Raw genomic sequence first — 25,773 nt, 5'->3', positions numbered from 1 at the left:
TAACTTTAAGATTACTCCCTTAACTGTACAATATTTTAATAGCAGTCTCTATGTGGTAGACAAAAAGGGGCTGTTGTGGAAATTGAGGTATATTACAGTGAACAAAATCTCTAATTTGCAAGTAATGCAAAACATGTTCTTGTGGTAAGTTGTGTTTTGCAGAGAGCTGTGAGAATGTCGTCTAAGAATTACTTGTAGAAAGCCTCTAAGCATGTTAATAGCATTCATGAACCACAAATTAAATGCCAGGTACTTTAATAAATAAAGGATGCAAATGGCAGTCATAATCCCAGGGTAAAACGTTGGCCATAATAATACAGCATTTTCAGTAGAGTTTGAACAACTAGATTTTTTTCTATAACTAAGATTATTTGTGAATGAAGGTGCATGTAGGAGAACATACAAAGAGAAAAATATTAGATTGTCTTTCTATAGGAACATATGTGAATACAGACTTAATAGCATGTGACTTTTTCGTACTGTGTATATCTTAGATTTGCCTTTGTTTGTACCAAGCTTTCCTTAATGTGTAATGATAAAAAAGTCTTCATAAAAATAATATGGAAGGACAAAAAAGAATAAAAGTCATCTCCAATCAAATAAACTGAAAATAGCTTTATAATGTGTGTAAATGATATATCCATAAAGATGATTTACCTATTGCACATACATAAGAATTTATTTATGAATAGCTGAGAATTACAACTAACTTACACTTAAGTAAAAGAAAATTATCATAGAGTCATGACCAGAATTTAACCGAACACAGTAATGTAAATTAGTAAGCATTATAAGAATAAATAATATTTCCTAAAGATTACAATGTTTTCTTTGAAATAGATAGATAGATAGATAGATAGATAGATAGATAGATAGATAGATAGATAGATAGATAGATAGATAGATAGTGTAACTCCCACATGGGATGGATGAGCATCCTGACAAGGAGAGGAGATGGTTCATTATCTGGATGGGAGGCTCCTAGAAGACAGACAGACATCCCTGCCAAGGAAGAGAAAGGTGCCACACCCGAAAAGGACTTCTTGGGAGGGTGGATGGACATAACACCCAGGTTTGCTTCCCGAGTCTTCCCTGCGTGGAGTTTGCATGTTCTCCCCGTGTCTGCGTGGGTTTCCTCCGGGCGCTCCGGTTTCCTCCCACAGTCCAAAGACATGCAGGTTAGGTGCATTGGCGATTCTAAATTGTCCCTAGTGTGTGCTGTGTGTGTGTGTGTGTGTGTGTGTGTATGTGTGTGTGTGTGTGTGCACGCCCTGTGGAGAGCTGGTGCCCTGCCCAGGGTTTGTTTCCTGCCTTGCGCCATGTGTTGGCTGGGATTGGCTCCAGCAGACCCCCGTGATCCTGTAGTTAGGATATAGCGGGTTGGATAATGGATGGACTGTGTGAGGTTTTGAAATTTTAGGACAGACATAACTTACCTTGTGTGACAGAATAGAAGAGCTCAGTATGTCCACGTTTGTTCAAAGAGGTATTGTGTTATGGTACAAGAGAATGTCCAATGATTATTGATGAGCAAGCAATGAGATAGGAAAATGAAAAATGTAGCCAGGGCAGACAGAGATCTAAACCAGGAGACTGATAATAACTGGCAACCAAGAACTGGAAGACAAGATAAGAATCGAAAGTCAAAAACAAAAGCAAAGTCATAACCAAACATAGCACTAGGGCCTACTTAGAAATAAAGCTAACTATGCTAAAGATTTTAAGAACATTGTTTATCTACCAAAGGACTGCGCATGGTGAAACGGCCACCATATTTATAGCGTCACTCCCTTGATATCAATACTGCTACAATCTTGATTACGTAATACCATCCAGAATATATTGCACAAATATCATAAAACAAGAAGAGATAAAATTAAAATTTATTAAATCAAATCAAAACTAAAATAAACATCATAAATGGAGTCCTATTAACAAAAACAAACCCTTAAAGGGAGCAAAAAAACCATGTTATAATATCACATAGTGGATGTCATTTAATTTCATGCCATTCCAGGACAATAGTTGAAAGAAACTTTAGATGATACAAATATTTTCTGAATGTCCCATCTGAAAATCATGAAACTAATGTCTTCACTGCAGCAAAAACAAATGAACTTAGCAAGCAAGTGCAAGGTGCCCCATAAAAGTGCAGGTATGAGGTTTGTGGCTGTGATCATATTTAAGACATTTTCAATTGGTGACAAAGTTTTAGTCGCCATGGATTGCCATTCATGTTTGTAGATCCTTTCAGTGATATGTCAGTCAGTCATTATTCAACCTGCTATATCCTAACACAGGGTCACCAGGGTCTGCTGGAGCTAGTCCCAGCCAACACAGGGTGCAAGGCAGGAACAAATCCCAGGCAGGGCACACACATACACAACTGAGAATCGCCAATGCACCTAACCTGCATGTCTTTGAACTGTGGGAGGAAACCAGAGTACCCAGAGGAAACCCACGCTGACATGGGGAGAACATGCAAACTCCACGCAGGGAGGACCCGGGAAGTGAACCCAGGTCTCCTAACTGCGAGGCAGCAGCGGTACCACTGCGCCACCCTTCAGTGATATGTGTATAGGCAATATTCTGCTGTACCATTACAATATCCATATCCACCACATATAGGATGACCACTGGGTTTTTGACATTTTTATAATAATACATTTTACTTTGAAAGGATCTTTTAAATGCACCAAGTACTTAATAAATATTCTAAAGGAAAAATGACAAGTACAAATAAAAAAACACTAATTTATACTACACAGAAGCCAAAATGACATGTATTAGAAATTCAGCAAATAAATAAAAATACATTTCTGAGTTAGCACAGTGAGCTGCCATATTTTTATATCACAATGAGTGCTGCTTACATATAAAGGCCACTCTTACCTCTCATTTACATACTCATGACAGATAAGGCTCTTTGAACTTAATACAACTGAACGTTATTACAACCCTCAAATTACCCGTACACATCCCTGCTGAAGATATTTATTCCATCAGATGGGAGCACATTTGAGATCTCTGAGCCTATTGCTCAAACCACACTAAAATGTGCAGTGGTTAATGTAGGGATTATCTATACAGCGCTCCCTGGCCTTTTCATCAATGATTTCTATTAGATATGCAGTATGTCAGTAGAGTGTTTCTTTTGGCATGCCTGAAACTCTTGTACCTTTTCTTTGAATGTGTGTCTTCTTATCCCTTTATTTTTGACATCACCGGCTATTCATATCCATATTCATATCTCATTTTGCCATGTCGTAAGTCATTCTGTCATCTTGCCGGGACGTTTTGCAATGATTTCCTCCATATAATGTGTGGCATTTCTAATATAATGATTCATTTTTTTTGTCTGCCACAGTCATGGTTTCAGTGTGAAATCATTAGAGCTATCCTTAATGAGTGTTTTACTTACTTTTGTGATGTTTGGGATTTTTTTCATGCAAGTGTGTAAATCATTTAAAACATTCTCAGCAAAAATTAAAGACTCAGTTTTTTATTTAACTTTTACTTTAAATTATTAGTGTTCACATAATAGGCAGAAATATATCTTTTCAGCCAAGTAAATTATAAAGCAAAGGTAGAAAATTTTTAAATATATACATTAAATATAATACTGTTTCAACCATTAATTATGGGAGATCTTAGGGATTTAGTATGGTAGACTAATGGTAGCATATCATTAGTGGGAGATTGTCGAAATGCCTTATGCAAACTAGAGCTTACCTGTTTTGACGTTGGGTTTTTACATGATGGTGTTAAAGATCACTGTTCATGCAAAAAATATACATATACTGTATTTTAACATTTTCATGAAGTATTAATGTCATTTTTACAGACGGAATGAAACAACCAATATTTCCATGATGAGTCTGGGCTCAGGTGATTTAAAATCAAAGGCAGGACTGAACGGCAAGAGTGCTACAAAGGTAATGTCATTGTATGTTGCCACCTAATTGCTATATTATTATTATTTTAAAAAGCGATATCCCAAAGATGATCATTTAAACTTCTATCTATCTATCTATCTATCTATCTATCTATCTATCTATCTATCTATCTATCTATCTATCTATCTATCTATCTATCTATCTATCTATCTATCTATCTATCTATCTGATAACACAGTATACTGGTGTCCAGGTCTGCATCACAAAATGAGTCAGTGGTGGACACTGAAGATGCCCCCCTGTGGTTAACACTCCAGGTCTTTACTCACCTAACTACACAGTATGACTTGTAAGGATAGACTAAGATGAATTATATATTACCATAGCAATATCAACTGCATGAAATTTCATTTTATGACGCTCCTACACATAAATCATCAATACTATCATTTAATATATGTTGTAACAAATAGAAAAAGGAATTGCTAAAGGTTTGGTGTATCTCGACGGGTTATTTCCATGCTGAACAAAGGAAAAGAATTTTAGAGAAACCACATTTCAAAACTCTATGTCTCTAACTTTCTTTTTTGTTCAGTGTAGAAATAGCCTTTACTTTTTGCATTTGTAGATGCATCTTGGCATAGACATTCACTAACTTGAGAAGGCTAGTTGTGTTAAAGTCAGAGCTGTAGTCAATAAAGAAGATCCACATATATGAGATTAGTGATTCTAGATGTTGAATAATTTCATGACAACCCATGAACATGGCCCTACCCAGTAACCTCTTTGCCATGTAGATAAACTGAGGCATGTTTGACACTTATCTCGTACAGTGGACTTTCACAGTATGCAGAGAGTTTCTTATTTTTTTAGAGGGGCATTTTTTGCCTATAGAGATTTTGTTTTATGGAGATTTTGATCTTTTGATTAGTTTTTAGTTTTGGAATCATATCAACCTTCTTAGCATTAACCCCATGCATGACTTGGGCTCAGAATAATACAGGGTGAGTCAAAATTATGTTAACATTCGAATGGCGGAAACAGTTTATCCACAAAACATACTTCATATGTGCAAGATGATTTACAGGAATGTCTCAACCTGTTCGCCATCATGTTCAACACATGCACCATATGTAGCATATAAATTGTTCACAAAAATTGTACATAAGCATATAGATAGCAGTACCATTAGTGTTAACATAATTTTGACTTACCCTGTATGTACTTATGGTTAAGCCCAAGTCAGATTCGAGGTGACGTGTAATAATCTGCTGTACAGTATTAAACCTGAATAATGTTCCAAACAGTATTCTGCTGTCATCTAGTTGAAAAAAAATAACATTATGTTGCAAAAAATATTAATATTATTGTGCTTTTTGCCATCAGTATTCATGAGTGGGCAGAAACTTCAACCAAAACACAATGACATGTAAATGAGAAGCTGTAAAGCCTGTTTTAGAACAAGCTGAACCATTAGTTGAATCAAACGATAATGATAACAATGTGAATTGGTCACCAGACTTCAACTTGCAGAAAGTGAAACTGTTCCATACTGCACTGTATGACCAAATCACCATGATGTGCCTGCTGAATTCAGTCGCCTGAAGGTTCACTGTGATGCAAGTAAGTACACTGGACAACAAAAAATGTTAAGCCCTCTAAGCATGGTTCACAATCTAGGGAATGAAGGGAAATGTGGAAGTCACTAAGCCTTGTGTTCTGGTAGCCTATAATAACACAAGGGTTGCATCGGTCATGTGGATCAGACACTGTCATTCTGCCATTTCATACGCAAGCTACAGAAAAAATATTACAAGAAAAGTGCACAAAGAACACGCTTCTACTGTTCTGATTTTAATATCGGGCTTTGTGTTGTTGACTGTTTCAAAACATGTCACACGGAATATGTGCCCTAAATCTACATCAGAACAGCAGTGGACACTAGACATATCTGTATTTACGTTGACATTTACATGTTTCTGTTACATGTAACAAAATATATTCAGCCTTTACGACTCATTTTCCAGGGTTAAACATCTTTGGGCACTTAAAGTTGTTTTTTTTTTTTGCTTTGTTTGTATACTGTTGCTAGTGTAGTTGTTACTCCAAAAGTCATGAGACCTGATGTCATAATGGTATAAATGTCACCATTGTGCACTTCATAGTTGTCCACAAATCTGGAATCTAGCAAAGAATTTTCGTAGTGTTAGTAATGTGTCTTTTCGCAAGAACTAAAGATTTTTGCAAGTTTTTTGACTCAGTCTGCAGTTTGCGCTAGATAGCTTTTGATTTCATTACCCTTGGTAATGACCCCATACTTTTTTTAGACCTTGATTTTTAGATCATCTATCTCTCGCTCCTTTTATTTTTTATCTGTGTCTGTCTTTTCCAACCCTGGCAGAATGATTTGTAAATCTGTGTAAAAATAAATTCTCCTTGACCTCAACAAATTTTTGTGACTTTGTCTTAAGGGTTTTAAAGGTCAATGAATCTTGTGGTTGAATTTGTTTTTGTGTAGAAAATTACATAACCTTCTTAAACCTACTTAATCTAATTCATCATCTCAGTAGCCTGGGGCTTGTACAGAGCTTAGTAGGAATCAACTCTGTACTAGGCACCAGTCCTTTGTTGGACCCACTTACTCAAATCCACACTTCTGTTCATAATGAACCAATTCAGATTTACCAGTTAACCTAATATGCATGTCTTTGAGATATGGGATGAAAGCTGACAAACCTGAAGAAGGAAACAAAACCAGTAAAGAGAAAACATGGTGAGAGAAACCAAGCACAGAACTCCAGCACAGGACACTGGATCAGTGAGGAAGCTAAAATATATATTTTATTAAAGAGCTTTGAGATAAAGTCTCAAGGTGCTATATACCCAACTACATAGCTGTTTGTGTTGATAATGGTGAGTTTCTATTTCAAACAATCTCTGAAGTCAGTATTAACTGTACAGAATGCTATTCTCCCAGTTAAAAAATAGTTTAAGGGAAAATTTCTAATTTTTTCATTTTAATTTTAACATAGCTTATAAAATGCCAGCATAAATGATGTTATACATATAAAGGCTAACTGACCTGTTATTTGAATATGTTTCAGTAGAATTCACACTTTTACATGTCTGTACCTCATTAAGATTATTGGGTAACATTTTAGTTTAGGTACTGACAAAATGCATCTATTACTCATTTACTATTAAGTAAAAAGACCTTAACAAAGGCTTCTTTTGGTCTTCATAACAAGTGAAAAACATCAGTAGATTGGTTATTCATCTCTGTGCAGCGTGGTATACTGACCTGATTGTAAGATTATTTGTTAATATGACAAATTCAAAGGTCTTATGCTAAATATATAATATTCAGAGAAATGTGTCTCATTTAAGCCACCTCAGACCACACCAAAGTGATATTTTTAGTAGGTCCCATTGCAGAGATGAATAAATACTTTACTGATACTTTGTAAGTGTTATGAGGACCTAAAGAAGTGTATGTTAAGGTTTTGTTACATAATAGCAAATGAGTAATAGATGCATTTTTGCAGTACATAAACTAAAGTGTTACCAGTTATTGTGAAGTACATCCTGTGTTTCATAGTTTTTTACAAAATGCCACGCCAAACAAAACTGCTGTGATCGAAAGAGAAGTTTGAGAAATGTAACATATCCTGGAATTGTGTCAAAGACTTTAGCCAATTTTTTAAATTTTTATTTGTTTCAGTTTTCAAACACCAGTATGGACACTCTGGCAATGACAGCAGTGGCACTGCAAGATCATATCTCAAGGAGTGTCCAGCTGTCCTTTACAGATCCTTCAAAAAGGAATCTCAGAAATACAAGAGATAAGAGGAATTTCAGAGATTGTCAAGTAAAGCCTAGAGTGGACAGTGGACTGAAAATAAAAACTGTGACTGAGAACAGAGATGACGCACAGGAGGAAGAATATGTTCTTGATCCAAATCCCCCACGTTTAACTTTAGGTACTATATTAAATTGTGAAGTTAAAAAGTCTGTCTGCTTGTTCTTTTATATGACTGATTATTAAAACTAAGAAAAGTTCAAAAGCTATAAGCAATGATGGGAAAAGTTACTTTTAAAAGTAACTTAATTACATTACTTATTACTTACAAAAAAAAGTAAATAATGATGTTACATAGTTACTTATTACAAAATGTAATGTGTTACAAACAGTGCATGCTTTTGTGTTTTATGGCCAGCATTGAAATAAAATTTTAAACCCATGAACCTTCATGATACTGACCAGAAACATAGTCAAATTTGATAATTTTCCTGTGTTTACACATACTGTAGCTCCCCAGAGAGGAACATGCTCCACAGGTTTGGGGGTATGGGCAGTCTGAGGGGGCAGAAATACCAGGACAAGCCAGCTACAAAATGAAACCCCTGAGCAGAGGAGGGGTACACAGACAAAGCACTTAGGGAGCACTTTGCTCGCATCTCCTTGTCTTACATCCCCCTGGTGTTGCTGAGATGATCACTGGCTCCTTGTGACCCTAAACTGAATGGATTAAATTTACCCCTTAGCACATAGTACTAGGTTGTTGTACCGTGTTAGCCATTATGAATGTAATGAGAAGTCACGCAAAATGACACCTTTTATTGGCTAACTAAAAAGATTACAATATGCAAGCTTTCGAGGCAACTCAGGCCCCATCTTACATCTTGCCTGAAGAAGGCGCCTGAGTTGCCTCGAAAGCTTGCATATTGTAATCTTTTTACTTAGCCAATAAAAGGTGTCATTTTGCTTGACTTCCCCTTACCACGTTAAACCTTTAACTTTTGTTCAGTTCTTATCACTTAATTGCACACTATACACATGCTTAACCTGATGGCACCAGACGGCTGGAGTACGTTTGAGCACAAAGTTAATTGGACAGCATCAAGCAGCATCTTTGTGAAAAAAGGTAATACTTTTGTGAAATAACATGTTAATTTTTTTATTTTGGGAGTTCTGGGAATAATCTTCTGTAGTACCACGCATCTGTATGTAATCTGATTATATACACGCGTTACTTTTAATGAGTTACCCCAACACTGGCTATTAGTGAGCTGGCAGTTTGGCCTCAGTGTTTTGTAACAAATTTTTTATTGATGTCAAAAACAAATAGTAAGGAAACCAAAAAAAGTGCCAATGAATGAAAATGGCAAGTTTCGATATACTGTATGTACAATTTCGCAAAACTGGCAGTAAAGTTTGTCTCATAGGCCATTTCACAATTGTAAAATGCAAAACTCACTAAGAGGTTTTTTTGAGGTTTTAAAGTTTTTTTGGGGGTTGGAAAACAAGAAAACTTTCTCCTTAAAACCTTATTCACCTTTCATTTACTTATTACAACTGCAGTACGTTTTTTAAAAATGTGACACAATGCCTATCTTCAATATGAAGACACACTAAATCGCACCGTTGAGAACCTTACTGTGTTTTCTCCACAGGAAAACTAACTACACAGGAAGTTGCTGCTGTCAAACCTCCCCTCACGTCCACACCCTCACTTAATAGCTGCCTTGTGTTTTTTTTCTCTTGAAGTCTTTAAAAATTTAAACGGTAACATTTTAGGTATTGCAAAAATACATCTATACCTTATTTACTGTGTAAAAAGGAGACGCAACAAAGTGAAAGAATATATAATAGTATATAAATAGTATAATTTGAAAGAATGCACAATAATGCAATAGACATTCAATTGTGGGGACGCCTTTCCAGATGCGGGTTCAAAATAGAACTGAGAACAACATGGCCGCTTCCCTGGTTATACAGTCACTTGGCAGGAAGGGGCGGGTCCAAGAGGGTGGAATACAGAAGTGATGTCAGCGATGGAGTGGCTGTCAGTCTTCTGTTCTGCATAGGGACAAAGAGAGAAGGCATTAGACCTCAGCGCTAACCCCTTGTTTCATGGATAATTACCCTCAGCAGAGCATTTAAGTTGTCTTCCATGTGCATGCACGTGACAAATGCTATGTAACAAGATGTTAATAAAGGCTTCTTTCAGTCTTAATTAGACTTATAAAGCATCAGTAAAGTGGTTAGCAGCATATGAGTAATATATCCATTTCGGCAAGTATCTAAACAAAGTGTTACCCTTTAAATAACAAACGATTAATATACTAAATGACAAGCTGATGCATGCAGATTTAATGCGTGAAAACGCTTCCAGACAGGAATGGGACAAATTTCGCTGGAAACGAAACACAATTTATTTCACAAACATTTTTACACAAATGGTTTCACTCATTGCTAGGTCCGAGTAGGAAGCACTAAGATATTCTTTTATAACTAAACATTCAGTATGCACTGATGTCATGTGGATCATCAAAGCACATGAAGTGTACAAATGAATGACATGGGTGTATTATACCATGTATTCCAAGGAGACACTCCATTAACCAGCAGATTAATGGAATGCATAGGTGTCATGTATGATAATGGTGCTGTGTGATAGAACATACAGTATCTAAAACCCTAACTTATATATGCATTTTTGAGACCACAACTGAAAATGATTTTGGTAGCTCTAAATGGGGCCTGTGTTGGTGAGTAGGGGTGGATCTATGATCGTCAGAGGCTGTGGACTGGTGCTCTGGCTAGGATTGGCTCCTGCCTGGGGCTGCTGGCAGCAGTGACAGCTCCATCTGACTGTATGCAAATTTATAATACATGGAACACAGAAGGCTGGATGGTAGGATATCCTGTAAAGTGACAATAAAGTGCTCACCTGCATTAGACATGCAAATGTGATATAGTTTTGAAATCTTTCCCCATCCATCTTTTCAGCTCAAAGGATGGGCCTTGTGGAAGCCCCGGCAATGCCCCTCACTGCAGACGAGTGGTACAAAGTCAAGGAGAGGTCTATCCGAGAAGGAGACTTATCTCAGCCATGTCCCATTTGTAAAGAGGACTTGGGTCTACAACAACAGGTACTGGGTTTACATTTCACAGCCCTGAATGTGTAGTTGAGGATTGTATAGTCAGGTTGCGGTATGGTATAATTAAAAAAATATAATCATTATTTATTCATTTTTCCAAAACCACTTTTTTAATGACAGCATTGGCCAGTGCATATTCTGACAGTTCTGGGTATAATGTAGGAATGAGCTCTGGATGAGGTGACAACTCATACCAAGACACACTTATAGTCAGTCACATCGGGATAGTTAAGAGACACCAATGTACATAATGAGCTCGTCTTTGGCATGTGAGATGAAATCGTGATGTCATAACTTTATTTTGTAATCTCCAAAGTCATTCTGAATAACTCATTTTTGTTAACTCATTGTTTTCTTTTTTAATTAAAAGTGTTTATGTTTCTGATGCTATCGCAACTGAATTTTGGATGAGTGTTTTGTTACGGTTACACCATTTCATGTCCAAATGCTGTTTTTGCTAACAAGGCCTTGTTTTAAGTTATGAAATCATTTCCATAATGATTGTCTTGCATTAATCCCCATTGTCCAAGCTTTAGATACATTTTGGTGCAAATTAAGCCGTTACAGCTAAGGATTTTAAGGCTATGGATTTTTTTTTGTTTTGTACTTTTTAAACTATGGCTGCATGTATCGTTTGCCATTACCTTGCAACACAACTGAAATGAAAGACATAGACAATGAAAATATCTTTCATTGAAAGCAAGGTTTGTCAAAATCTGTATAACATGACAAACGGACTTTATTTTGGCAGAAATGTTATTCACCAGCTGCATAATGGAGTAAAATTGAAGGTTGTCGGTGCACAACATGGACACTGATGTACCAGAAAGTGTTTCACACACACATAATTTAGTTGGTTGCATCATTGGACAAGTATGGTCAATCACAACATTGTTTTCTAGAAGCACCATTGCAGTCACAGACTATTTTCAAATCAAACTCTACTGAGACCACTAACTTATCATTGAAGAGGAGCTGTTCTCATGAACTATCTGTCAAATGATACAGTGAACAGCCGGTTGCAGTTAGTGAAGGCGAGTGTTCATGGCATCACTACACATACGGTATGACTGATACTGATTCAGAAATAATGGCTCATTACTGCAAGGAGGAACTATAAATCCTGCTTTGCTCTCATCAGCAGTCCTCCAGCATGGTGGAGAGACAAAGCAGCCAAATGCTTACTTTTATGGTCAAATCACAAGTCTGTCCCTGCTACGTCTGTTTCCAGTGAGTAGAGAATATCACTGCAGAGGATATTGTCACAGCAGAGAGTCCTTAGCTTCATGCACACTGTTGATATTTGCATTTTTCTTAAAAGGAAAAGTAGATCCAGTCATTCAAGCAGAAAATAAAAGGACAGCCATTTTTGGGGAAATGGATGATGTTAACTCAGAAAATTAAACATATATTTAACATGGAATGGTTTTGCACTGCGGTAGCTTTATGGAGTCATTATTGTCATGTGCACAGGATACAATGAAAATCCTAGTTGCATGTGCTAATTAACATGCAACACATTTTGTGTTACAGTGGTGCCAAACGTTTATGTTAATAATTAAGATTGTTTTTAATAAAAAAGAAAAAGCTTACAGAAATGTATTAAAACTGACATTGTATTATGAGCTAAGTGTATAGTCTCATGCCTGCTAACCACTATGCTGGCCAACACGTCATTAATACAATGAAATTCTTATACAGTATGCTGTTCTTATTTAAAATTATAGGAACTCAGTGTGGAAAGCTTGTTCACAAAATTGATAGATAAATATAAAAAGAGATGGCTACTCTGCAATGTCCCAAAAACATAAAAATATATTTAAAAAAAGCAAAACAACACAAAACAATGTGTGACAATAGCTGAGCAATTAATATGAGGTATGTTTTAGTTAATTAAACAATTTTCCAAAATGTGGTGATTGATGTATCCATCGATGGATTACTGAGCCTGCTTAACCCAGCTCAGGGTTATGGGGGTCAGAACCTATGCCAACACAATTTGGTGCAAGGCAGGAACAAGTCCTGGTCATTGCAGGGCCTAGTCAAACTATTCAACTCCACTCATTTTTGTATAGCACTCTTCACTGAATGCAGGCCCAGAGTGTTGTGACAAGTTCACAGGTAAATATAAATACAATCTTTACAAATTACCATAAGGTGTACGCATAAAGACACAGATTTGTTTTAACAGACAGGAAACAAAGTGGTTTGAGACTGATGACCATAAATGAAAGCTAGCAATATCTGTTGAACTATTGCCATTTGACAGCTATGGAGAGGAAAAGAAAAACCCCAGTTAAACCACTCACATCCACATCATAAATATCGAAGTCCATCGTTGTTATTTATTCTAATCTGCACATTTTTGGGATGTGGAAAAAGCTAGAATACCCATAGAAAAACCCATAATCATTATTTGGGCCAGCATTTGAGCCCAACACCCTGGAGGGGTGAAGCAGTGGTGTTAACTACTATGTGCCACTTATGCTGTATAGTTTTTAATGTAAAACAGTAAAATAGTATCACTTGTAAATTCTTAACCACATACTGTTTTACCTTACTTTCTCAATATTGTTATCTCCAGTCAAACAAAGCTCAAAACGGTACCATAAACACAAAATCTGGCTTATACTTCCAGGTGGGCCTGAACAATACCAGGTAAGCTTCAAAAACACAAAGTTAGGGCAGCTCTCAAAACTCAAGAATCAGGCTTGTGGCCTGCAAACCAAAAAAAGGAGGCAAAGGTTATAAATCATGAAAGGGAGAGGGAACCCCCTAACCCAAAACAATGAAAAATAAAATTAATATGCTAGAAGCATTAGCAGGAATATTATTAAAAGTAACTCAGAGAAAAGATGTAGTCATAAATCAATAAAAAGATGTAAACTGAGAGATCAATAGCACTGTAACCAAAGCCAAATCGAAAGTTTTATTTACTTTAGTTAGTTATAAATGCACTAAAAAGCAAAAAATATTTTTTTCTTTAACCACAATTTTCGTGGTTATATATGGCTAAATAAAATCATGGGGCGCAGATAAATTAATTGATTCAAACAATTTTTTAAACTTGTTTGGCATGGTGGGGAATTACAATGTTGTTGTTATTTTTTTACATTTTATGATGAAAGTAGCTATTCTTTTAATTGATTGAATGAATTAATTTATGTGTGTGTTCGCTGCGAAAAAAATATCGACGACAGAACGGCAAGCTTACGGCAATACTTCCTCACCGTGATCATCAAGGCCACTCCTTTGCAAAAAGTAAACAAGTAAAGTCGGCACACGTATTTTCCCACTCCACTCACTGAAGGAGGCAAGTGGGGGCAATCCGATGTGTCTCTCACTTGTATGCTCCTATAGCTCACTATATTCTGTCTTTGTCATTGTTGTGTGTGCGTTAATTGGAATCGCATAACCATTAATTATGGCAAAATTTGTATATAATTGCATCGGTTTTGATGGATTATTGTATTATCATCGATACTGAACATGTATGCAAAATTTGAAGAAATTCACTTTGCCAAAAGTGGGCTTAAAAAGCGGTTGTAAGATTTGACCCAGACAAACAAACAGACAGAAGAGTCAAGTTAAATAAAATTGTTTAAAAATCAAAGTCAAAATGTCAAACTTGAGTCATATCCAGGAAATGGGGTTTAAGCAGAAAAATGATTGACAAAAGGGTGTTTTGAATCTGCAAACTCAGATGAGGAAATGCCCAGAATGGTAATCGGCAGCTTGTGACATCTGAGGACACGCCAACTGACAACACAGAGCTGACCTAATGATGCAATGGCAAAACTGGTCACGATGTAAATAACCGCAATGATGGTGAAAAAGACACAAAGAAACAAACAATACTGAAAATAAGCCTCTGACCACAAAGCTGGTGTCATATTCTTAATTATATGATGGACAGCTATGGTCATTACCTTGCTAGGACATCAGCTGGATGGAAGGACCGGGGGAGACAGCATCCACAAGGCACTACCTTCCCCGGGACAACAGATAGCAGTCTTCCTGGGAGGCTGTGGCACCACAGATTTCCACAGGGTATGCTGGGAGTTGGAGTTTGGTACAGACCAGTTTAGTTCCGTGAGTGTCACCAGGAGGAGCTGTAGAACCCTACTTTGGGTTTTCATCACACCTGGGAGTGATTCCAGTTAACCCTGATGATCCACCTGGAGCACTCCCAGGTGTAACATAAAAGGAGCTGCTTCACTCCATTTGGGGAGCCAGAGTCAGGAGGAAGAGGGATGGAGCTTGACTGTGGAGGTGTGGAGACTGGAAAGGAGAAGAAAAGGAACTGTGTATTGGTGCATCGTACTGTGCTGCTGTGGGAAACGAGGGAAAAGTGCTTCCCGACTTGTAAATAAACGTGTGCTGTGCTGGATCTCATGTCTCTGCCTGTCTTTGTTGGGGTTGGGGCAACTGGAGCGCCCCTGGATTCCACAATCAGACTCTAAGAAAAACAACCTAAAACAAGTCCTCAGAATCAAGAAAACACAAAGTGAACCACAGAAAAAAATGGTTCCCCTAATCACAACAAAAATATTAATGAAGTTCATTCAAAAAGATTTCATAAAACAAAGCAAGAGCAAAAATCAAAAAAATGGTTAGGAGTTAGCAATCTGAAATGAACAATATGAACTCTAAGACCAAAAACAGCAATAGCCAAAGACAAGAGCAATTTTCAAAATTAAAAGATTAAAAAAATCAAGCACAGAAACAAAGAAAAAACAAAACAAAATGAGCTGAACAATAAGAGAAGTAGCTAATGTTTCAGGAATAGTGCTGAGACACCTCAGATCTAATACAGGATTGAGGACGACCAAATAGCTGCAATGTTATGGGGGCTTAGCCCCCTTAGTCTCAATATACAAAATACAAGTAGCCTACACAGAATTGCATAAATTACAATAGCATAACTGAAAACCAAAACACATTAAAGCATTAAACTAGTAAAATACACGAAAAGATTCAACAAAGTAAACAGATATAATGAAGAAAAACATAAGCCAGGGATGGAGCTCTGATAAAACCCCAACACATGACTTGAGATTTCATGTCAATAAAAAGTGAATTTTACCCGTGATTGGTGGACAAAAAGACAGAGTACAAGATCTGCAGTGATCATCTATCCAGCAATCATACCACATGCACACCTCAAGAGGTCATCCATCTGAAGCTAAGCATGTTTGGGCGTGGCCAGCACTTGGGTGGGAGACCAACCAGGTAAAGTTTGGGTTGCTGCTGGACAGCAGGGGGTGCTTACCCTGTGGTCTTAATGTGGATCCCAATGCCCCAGTGCGGTGGTGCCATCCTTCAGATGCGACACAAAGATGAGGTTCTGACTCTCTGTAATCATAAAAGATCAATGTAAAGAGTGGGGTGTAACCTGACATCCTGGCTAAATTGTTCATCACGGTCTGGTCAAACTCACAATGTAAAAAGAAAAAAACACTTTTGAGTAGTGAAAAAAATCACTATATAAATGTAAAGAATTATTATTTATTATTATTAGTACTATCTTTGGCTCCTGAGAAGATGACCATGTGATAAAAAAAAACAGATTTCCAGTTCTATTACTTACTCGTCTTCCATATCCCTTCATTATACTTTTCAGAGAGCTCATTACCATCTTCTGTCAGTTTGGGGATTTCTAACTTTAAATCGATAAAATAGTACACATAAATGAGATACTGTAGTTCCTTTCATTTTCAGAATCAAGATTGTTACGTGGGTGATGTGTATACATTAGAACCATTGGTAGTGCAACAAGTAGGATATTTGACAGACTCAGCGTTAAATAGACAACACTTTGCCAACCAGAATGTCCAGCTGTTTTCTTGACTTGGAGGAAAAAACTGGTGTTCTGGTTTTGATGACATCTGAAGAGATAACAATGGGTTACTTCTGGGGGCTTGAATCCTGTAATATGGCCTGGCATTATATTATTAGGGCGGCATGGTGGTGCAGTGGCAGCACTGCTGCCTCGCAGTTAGGAGACCCGGGTTCGCTTCCCAGGTCCTCCCTGCGTGGAGTTTGCATGTTCTCCCCGTGTCTGCGTGGGTTCCCTCTGGGTGCTCTGGTTTCCTCCCACAGTCCAAAGACATGCAGGTGGATTGGTGATCCTAAATTGTCCCTAGTGTATGTGCTTGGTGTGTGGGTGTGTGTGTGCCCTGCAGTGGGCTGGCACCCTGCCCAGGGTTTGTTTCCTGCCTTGCGCCCTGTGTTGACTGGGATTGGCTCCAGTGTAGTTAGGATATAGCGGGATGGATGGATTATATTATTATTTTACTATGTAAATGTGTATAATTTTATAATGTCTGCATTCCAATTTATTGCAAAGAAAATGTTTTAACCTTTCTAATTCTGTCTTTTAAAGGTCCTTCTTTCCTGTTCTCACGTTTTTCATAGGGTAAGTAAACAAAAGTAAATGTTATTTTAAAAATTTGCATACTTTACCTGGAAAATATCTTTACTTTCCCTTTCTGGCTCTTTAAAAATAAAAGTGAGAGTCTGTGGGTAGTTCTGTGTGGGTTGAAATTGGTAGGAAAAAAATAAAAGCATACAGGTCAATTAATGAAAGAGATGAAAATCAAAGTCAAAACAGCTAAAAAACAGACAAATCATCAATCGTCTAAAGCAAGCATCTGTGTCCTGAAATGTTAAAAGAATACTCCACCCAAAAATATGTTTTAATATGCTACTTACCCCATGTAGTCTGTTGTGATAGGCAAGAAAAAAAAGTAATCTCGTGTTTTCATGCAGAATGGAGAGAATGAAGTTAATGACATAATAGAAGCCAATAGTAACCAGTGCTGTACAATGGGAAACAATGTAAAAAACGTCCATGAGAAAAAGCTTGTGTTACATTATCCAGTCGCTGTGCTTAAAACTTGCACATTTCATGATTTTTTGCCAATACATCATTGCATAGTTACTTCCTAAATTATCAGCATTTACATAAATAGAAAACCTAAAGTGTCATGGGATTGACTTTCTTGAATTGAAGACCCACCTCTCCCTTTCATTCATTGATTAAGAGTCCTGTCTTTAATTCAACAAATCTATCCCATGATGCTTTAGTTTTCCTGTTCATGTGGGTCCACCTATCCATCCATCTTCAAACACGCTCAATCCATGTCTGGGTCGCAAGCTCACAAAATGGAGAGAGTATGCACACAGTAAGGAGGTTGTGGGTTTACTTCTCAGGTCCCCCCTGCGTGGACAGCACTTTGAGTAATGAGAAAAGCATTATATAAATGTAAAGAATTATTATTATTATAACTGTTCCAAAAAGGAAAGTAACAGTGTTGTTAAATGACTAATACTGTATGCTGTGAGGTTCTGTCCCTGACTATAACGTGCATAACGCTGCCACTGAAGCCATAATTACATATTAAGTATTTAAGAGCACTTCAATTGGAGAGAAGTCAGTTAGCCACTGGATCCGACCATAACAGATAAGCCATTTAAAAAAAAAATGAAGCAGCCTTCATGGATAAGAACCTCAGAGGAACCTCAGATAATACCATTCATTGACCTGTCCCATTATGGAAATCCTTTCTTCTTCTACCCGACCCTTCATTTTATATGAACCTCTGTGTAAGCCCTCCCCACCCAGTTACATTTTTTTACCTTACGTTTAGTCCTTCTAAAGCTAAAAGTTTTGTAACCATTTGAGCATGTTTCTGAACTTTGTCTTTTACAACCTTATTAAAAATTTACAATGCTATTTGCCTTAACATTTTAACATTATGAGAAGTTATAGGGACAAATGATTAATCAAAATGGAATCCTAAGAACACCAATGAACAGCTGTTGACAAAAGAAAAAAAATCACTCTTAACATTTTACGTGTTCTTCTTTTTGTAGGTTTGTTTACAAGCTTTTGAACGATTTTCACAGAAAAAATCCTGTCCCATGTGTAGAATGGAACAGTACCAGACAAGGATTATACACGATGGAACCTTTCTCTACAAAATAAAGTGTGCGACAAGGTACCCATGTGTAATATGATATATTGTTTAATATGTGTAGACTCAAGGAGGTACACTAGTGCAGGGGTTAGTGCTGCTGTCTCTCTGCTCCAAAGTCCTGAGTTTAAATACTAGTTAGGGTGCAGTGTGATATGCAAGTTAGAATAACACTGGGTAACAAAAATGAAACTTTTTGTCATGTGGATCAATATAGGTGACTCTTACATTATTTTGTGTGCTGAATTGAAGTATCTAATAAGACTTTCTCTATCACGCAAAAAATTTTAAGTTGACACACGATTAAAATTTACAGTAAACGTATTATTACACTATATACTGTATACATACTAGGAGTGCCTCTCCTAAAAGTTAAAAGTGTACAATTTTGTGCACAAGTTGTCAGCAAGCATACTGGAACTCCACTTGCCTTGGGGTCGCTTTTCATACTCATCGATGACCACTCTGAGATATCCAGGGAAAAAGTCTCGAAAGTCCAAAATGATCTTGAACAGTGCAGTGGCAACCTTTAGGAATGTGCCGGCCCAGGTTTATCTGGCCAGTTTATGTAGCTCTGCCACAGCAGTCCTAGGATGTTTTGCCGATCTCTGTGCCCAGATGGATAGCTGCATGCTCTCAGGTGCTATGGCTGAGGTGAAATGCCTTCAGTGAGATTGTCAAGCAGACCTTTATATCGTTTCTTACAACCACCATGAGAACTCCTTGCAAGTCGTAGTTCACTATAAAGGAGTCATTAATGGATGAAATGGTCTGGTATGCAGACTACATGGCAGGCCCATCAGAGCTGGAGCTGCATCAGGATGGCGTAAATGCTGGGAAGACCTGAGAGTGTGAGGACTTCTGTGTCTATTTCTGGGTTAGTTTCTGTCCATTGATAACAATGTTGGATATGACACAGGGCTTCCCAAGAGCTGGCTGATGCATTACTTCAGTCTTTGTGCTATTGTTGGTAAGACCAAAAATTCTGCAGATGTTAGAGAACCTGTCAATGCTTCATTAGCAAACAGAACAGTCATTAGCAAACAGAAGGCCCCTGATGGGTATCAGTTGCAGCCCTGATTGTTACTCGAAGATTGGCTGAAGGTTGAAGAGAGACTATCAACCAACATTCTAAATATACAATCTAAAGAAAACTCAGAAAGTCAATGACAGAATAATTCTGGTACATTTCTGAATTCAGTATGAAACAATTACCTTTAAAACACCCCTAAGTTGTTCTGTGACAAAGTTTTTATTGACCAGTGACTCTAAATTAGCTCAGTGTAAGTTTGCCCAGAGACAGACTGGTACCTGGTTCAGGGCTGGATTTGGCCTTGTGATAGATAAATGCTGTCAGGATAATCTGTGGCCTCCATAGTCCTGCGCTGGATTGCGCAGGTTTTATAATAGATAGATGGATAAGTAGATTCATATCGTCTGATGACCTCATGTAAAGACCAGCACTGTGCTCTCATGGGTTTCAATTGCACACCTGTTTGCTGCCTGTGCAGAGGTTTACGATGGACTGGCTCTCTGTCCTGGGCTTGTTGCTTCCATGCACTCTGTGCTGTGCACTCAGTCCTAAATGAATTTGGTTTTGCTGAACTGTTTTTGTCAGCAGCTTCATGGCAATCTTGCATTTTCGTTAAATACCTAAAATGCCTGCTTTCCTTTTTAGAGACAGTTCCTTTGTCTCTGAAGAGAACGACAAAGGCTAAATCCATCACAACACATTCACTGCTCCTTTATGGGTGTGATGTTCTGAAACATCAAAGCATTCATTCAGTCATTTCTTTTCAACCCTGTATAATGCAGTTGAAGGCTTTGTTGTTTGGAGACTATCACGAGAGAGCGCTGATCACCTGGAAGTAAGCAGTCCTGGTCACATTCATACCCACTCCCAACACTCGGACATTTTAGAGTCACCTATTAGCCTAACTGACATTCTGTACAGTTACGAGGGCTGAATTTGAATGTATGGCCCTGGAGCTGTGAGGCAGCAATGCTAACCACTGGACCTCTGTGCCACCCATTGAGGAATGTGTAAAAATTTAGAGAAATATGTTAACTTTGTTATGCCTCTTATTTAACTATTCATGTTTATAACAAAATATCGGGGCAATCAACATAGCAAATACTGTAGGTTGCTACAGAAACCTACATAAAAATGTATACTTTTTTGGCTTTTAGAATTCAAGCATACTGGCGTGGATATGTTATTCGAAAATGGTACAGGCACATAAGAAAAACAATTCCTCCCAAAGATAAAAACTTAAGAAGAAAATTCTTTGAAGAAAAGGTGAGTAGAATTGTACAGAAAGACCTTTTAATCATCCATGCGTCCACCCACCCATTTTTGAATTTGCTAATTGTTTGAATTATAATAATATAAATTGTATTTTTACTCATTCTCTTGAATTATCACCTCTTACTAATAAGATGTACATTGTATATTGTAGTTGTCTTTCTTTAACTTTTTTTATCACTTTTTCTTGTTGTTTTGCCAGATCACAGCTTTAAGTTGTGAGGATTGGTAGAAAGAAACATAAGATATACACAAGAAAAAACTGGACATTGATTAAAGTGTATAAAGAAAGCACAGAAACGTAGTAGAAAAATCAAACAAAACTAATTGCCAAAGCTAACAAAAGTGAAGTCAAAAGTAAGGTGCCAAAACTCCTATCACTTGCGTAATTTTCTTGCACTTAGCTATACGAGAACTGAAGAAGTGCCCACATAGATGGCCTCTCGCCTTTTGGTTGGTTTTACCTTCACTTTCAAAAACATAACTGGGTGGAGGTGCTCTTATAATATCTCTTTATCTCGTACATGACCTTTTATATAAGTTGTTCTCCCAGTTTGTCAATTGGTGTGTTCTGGGACTCCACAGGATATTGGCAAATAGGTGGAACTGGCTCCATGCTTAACTTTGCATTGCCTCAAGTTGAAAATTTTAAAATGTTATCGCGGAGGTGTTTCTGGAAAAGGTCAGTGGTCAGATAGGGTTTGCTAGAGCAGCATTTCCCAGTCGTGGCGGCATTGCAGATGGGTAGATTGGGGCAGATACACAGCCTACCTCCGAAACCCCTGCTCTGACAATCGTTATTAATTGCACAGGAACCGCTCAAATTTGGCGATCCCACTTAATTCAATGAGGGCATGCGAGAAAGTAGGTCTTGACACAACAAAGACAGAAAAAAAGGTAGCCTGGATTATCTGTAGTTTGTAAGAATGTTTTGACTATATATAAAACTAGGAGAGAGCTTACATTATTTGTACTTTTCATACTTAAGCACACATAACATCAAGTCAAGTCAAATCAAGTTGGGCAGCATGCACCGGTACAGCGTGTTGCCGCACTCACTACACGACGAAACAGCTCGGGATGCCGGTTGGCAACCCCCCAGGCAGACATGCGGTCCAGTCCCACCCTCTAGAAATGACCCTCTATCTGCTGCAGCCAGGTGTTACGTGGGTGACCCCTTGGCCTGATCCAGCCAATCGGGTCCTCAACAATAGGATCCTACAAGCCCTATCACCCTCAGGGAATCGTGCCACATGGCTGTAGTGCCGTAACTGACGCTCACTCATAATGCAGGTAATGTGCCTCATTCAGGACTCCATGAGCAAAGTCAAGCCAGCGGTACCCAAGGATTCTCTGAAGAGACAAAGCACCAAAGGAGTCCAGTCTTTGCCTCAGGTCACTGGGTAGCATCCATGTCTCACAACCATATAGCAAGACAGGAAGCCCCAGGACTCTAAAGACTTGGACCTTCGTCCTTTTGCATAGATATCGAGAGCGTAACACACCCCTTTCCAGCGACCTCATGATCCCCCATGCTTTCCCAGTCCGTCTATTGACTTCACAGGAAGAGTCACTAGAGACATGGGTGTCTCTGCCAAGATATATCAGATAATTAAAAACTTCTCCTTGAGTTATTTGTTCATGGGTAAATTGTACTTTCACTTGCTTTAACTTTTTGGAAAGTTAACTCTACTTTTACTCTGGAATGTCTGTTAATTACGTTATACAACACTGTGTTCTACCCAGGTCCAAAATTTTGTTTCAGCAAATGCAACTTTTGCTACATTTATAGTCTTCAATTCTGTTTTTCTGCTTGACAGTTTTCCTAACATATGATGTCCATCAATTGGTTCTAGTTTTTCTATAGTGACAGCCATCACTGACCCTTCATTTGTAGTTATTGTTCCTTGCATTCTTCTTCACTACTAACAGCTTGAATTGAGAGCATTATATTCAAAATTCAAAACCTAAGCCACAAGTGTAGGAGAAGCTCTTCTGGGAGTAAGAGTTGAACTCATATTAAACAGACATATCCACTAGGTGATTCCTAGATTCCTTCATGGCAATTAATTTTCAGCCTAGATCATGGGCTCTGGCTCATTCTTAGCTGTGGGGACTTCCTTCCAGTCTGCCAAGTCATAAGCAATCCGTATCTTCCCATCTTAAGTTCATAATCTGACAGCCATTCAACCTGACTACTACCCCATAATCTTGAGAACTCATGGAGGCACCAATACTGCGTTTGATCTACCCACACTTGGTAAACACAGGATTTTGGGTTCCTGTTTCAGATGTATCCAATTTGTTTTTGGATGTGAACTTACGCTAGATGTCTCCTTGTGATGTGTGGTTCTGTTCCTGCGATCTATCAGACCTGATTCCTGCCTTTCACCCAGTGCTGTTGGGTTCAGTTCCAGTTTGCCATGACCTATATTGGAAAAAATGACTTCAGAAAATAAACTGATTTTTTTTTCAGGTGGTATTTTGCTGTTAAGAAGTACAAAGTCTGTTTTGTAGACATTGCAATCTGAGTTGTTTTATAGTCTGTGCATAAAACTTTTATAGAGTAGAAAACAAGTGGATGTGGGAATGTCTGTGCGATTTTAACATCTATGCAAGTCCTGGATTTTATGTGGACCAGCTAGTTATTATACAGTATATGTGTTGATATAGAGGGTTTTTAAATTCCAGTCCCCAGGGACATAAACAAAAGCAACTCTCTTTTGGGGCTCATGGGTGAAATTGTAGCCTGACTCTGGAATCTTAAATCACATCAAAGCATACTTTGATACTCAAACAGCATCTGAGTCACTCACTTGGGCTTTGAGTAGTTTGTTTAACATGTTTCATTCTGTCATCTGTGTATGTTAAAAGTTTTCAGCTCTTAATCTTTGGTATTTAGACAATCCTCGGAGAGTCCCAAGTTTACATCCACAGTTTCTGTAACGTTTTCATTGTTAACTGAAGAATCACCTCGCCATATTTAATCTGGACCTATTAGTAATTGCCAGGAGACACACCAAAACTCAATGTGAGTATTCAGAGAGCAGACTGTAACAGCTCAGAATTTAGTAATACTGCAGCAATATCGGAAATTGGTAAATTACAGCCAGCAGCCATATGCAGATGTGCAAACAGTGACAGGGACAAGGAACTTGAGCTACTTTTAAAAAAGAATAACATCAGAAGCAACAGAAATGGACATATTAGTATCAAAGGGCATCACATAAAACAACAAATAAAGTCAGCATGACAGATCTTTGTATCATACAGTCATTGAGCATTTGGGTTTTGGATGCAAGCCAAATCCTGAATTTTGATATTTATACATATATAGCTGAACTTCTGTTCTACTTTCCATTTTTTCTCTTTCTATTGCTTTTATGTATGATTATATTTCACTTGCCATTCCAGTTACTGTCTACAGATCATTGAAGAGCTCTCATACATGAGAAGATGCTGTGTTTACAGTGATGTCTGTGAATTAAATTCCCTTTGCACATAAAACATGCATCTGTCCATTTTCTTTTTTTAATTTTATTTATATTAATTTTAATTAAAAGTAAATAACAACCATACAATCAAATCAAACTTAACAAAACCAAAATGTATACTGCACCCAAAAGAAACAGAGAGGAGAGCCAGCCAAAAAAGCAAATCTTTGAAGCAATAAGGAAGGAAGTGCATCCTTTTCACTGATATAGAAGCTTATTCTAAAATGTTATTGATTAGATCTTGCCATATTTTAAAATAGTTTTGAACAGATCCTCTGAATGAGAATTAGATTTTTCTCAATTTCAGATAATATAGGACATCAGTTACCGATTGACTATTGCAGACCAGGCTTCCGTATACTGTATACATTAATCTGTGTCGATGTCCAGGTCTTTATGGCCAGTGTATTTGCCACCCAGTAATAAAATTGAAAGTTAGGTATTACCAAGGTGGTGGGTTGGAATTCTTCTGGTTGAGCAAAGTAAGTCTATGTGCTAGCAGTGAGGTAAAGGCAGTTATGATTTGTTTGTCCTTCTCCACTTTAGGTCCAGCTGGGAGTCACCAAACACAGCTGTTAATGGGTTAGGAGTGATTGTGACACCAAGGCTATCTGATTGGCATTCAAAGATTTTTGTCCAAAACAATGTTAATTTGGCGCATGCACAAAACATGTGGCCTAGTGAGGCTACGCTAGATTGCAGCATTCACAGGGTTAATTGCCCTGGAAACATTTTTGATAGTTTTAATCGGGATAAATGTGCTTGATGTAATATTTTAATTTAAATAATTTAGTGCTTTGCACATATGGAGCTAGAATGTTTTCTGTGCACTCCTGCTTTCCATCCTTTTGTGAAATGTTAAATGAAAGATACTTTCCCAATTGCACCCTGGATCTTTGAGAGGAAGGGACTTTAAAATGTTTTTATAAATTATGGAGTCTTCAAGACTGATCAATCAGGCCCGGCCTTAGGCATAGGCGAAGTAGGCGACCGCCTAGTGCCCCAGCGTCCGGGGGGCCCCGGATCGACGGCGGCCAGGCCCCCGGCCCGCCCCTCCCCTTGCATGTTTAACAGTTCAAACTGGCTAAATTGTAGCAGCTAACTACTCTGGGCAAAAAAGGGACACAGGGTGATGACCTCGTAACGTTACAAGA

The 25,773-nt window shown here is 37.8% G+C and overlaps 1 protein-coding gene across 1 annotated transcript in view; it reads left to right on the top strand.

Annotated features, from left to right (window-relative positions):
* Positions 1-25,773, top strand: part of rnf32 (ring finger protein 32) — a 48,400-nt gene that overhangs the window by 5,317 nt on the left and 17,310 nt on the right. The window contains exons 2-7 of the mRNA XM_051929124.1: positions 3,845-3,935; positions 7,618-7,876; positions 10,690-10,832; positions 17,227-17,259; positions 18,720-18,844; positions 21,011-21,119. Of these exons, the coding sequence (XP_051785084.1) occupies positions 3,870-3,935; positions 7,618-7,876; positions 10,690-10,832; positions 17,227-17,259; positions 18,720-18,844; positions 21,011-21,119 (735 nt within the window). The 5' untranslated portion in view covers positions 3,845-3,869. The remainder of the gene's footprint in view (positions 1-3,844; positions 3,936-7,617; positions 7,877-10,689; positions 10,833-17,226; positions 17,260-18,719; positions 18,845-21,010; positions 21,120-25,773) is intronic.

The sequence above is a fragment of the Erpetoichthys calabaricus genome, chromosome 6 (assembly GCF_900747795.2).
Source record: "Erpetoichthys calabaricus chromosome 6, fErpCal1.3, whole genome shotgun sequence".
NCBI lineage: Eukaryota > Metazoa > Chordata > Cladistia > Polypteriformes > Polypteridae > Erpetoichthys > Erpetoichthys calabaricus.
This window is presented reverse-complemented; position numbering and strand designations above follow the sequence as displayed.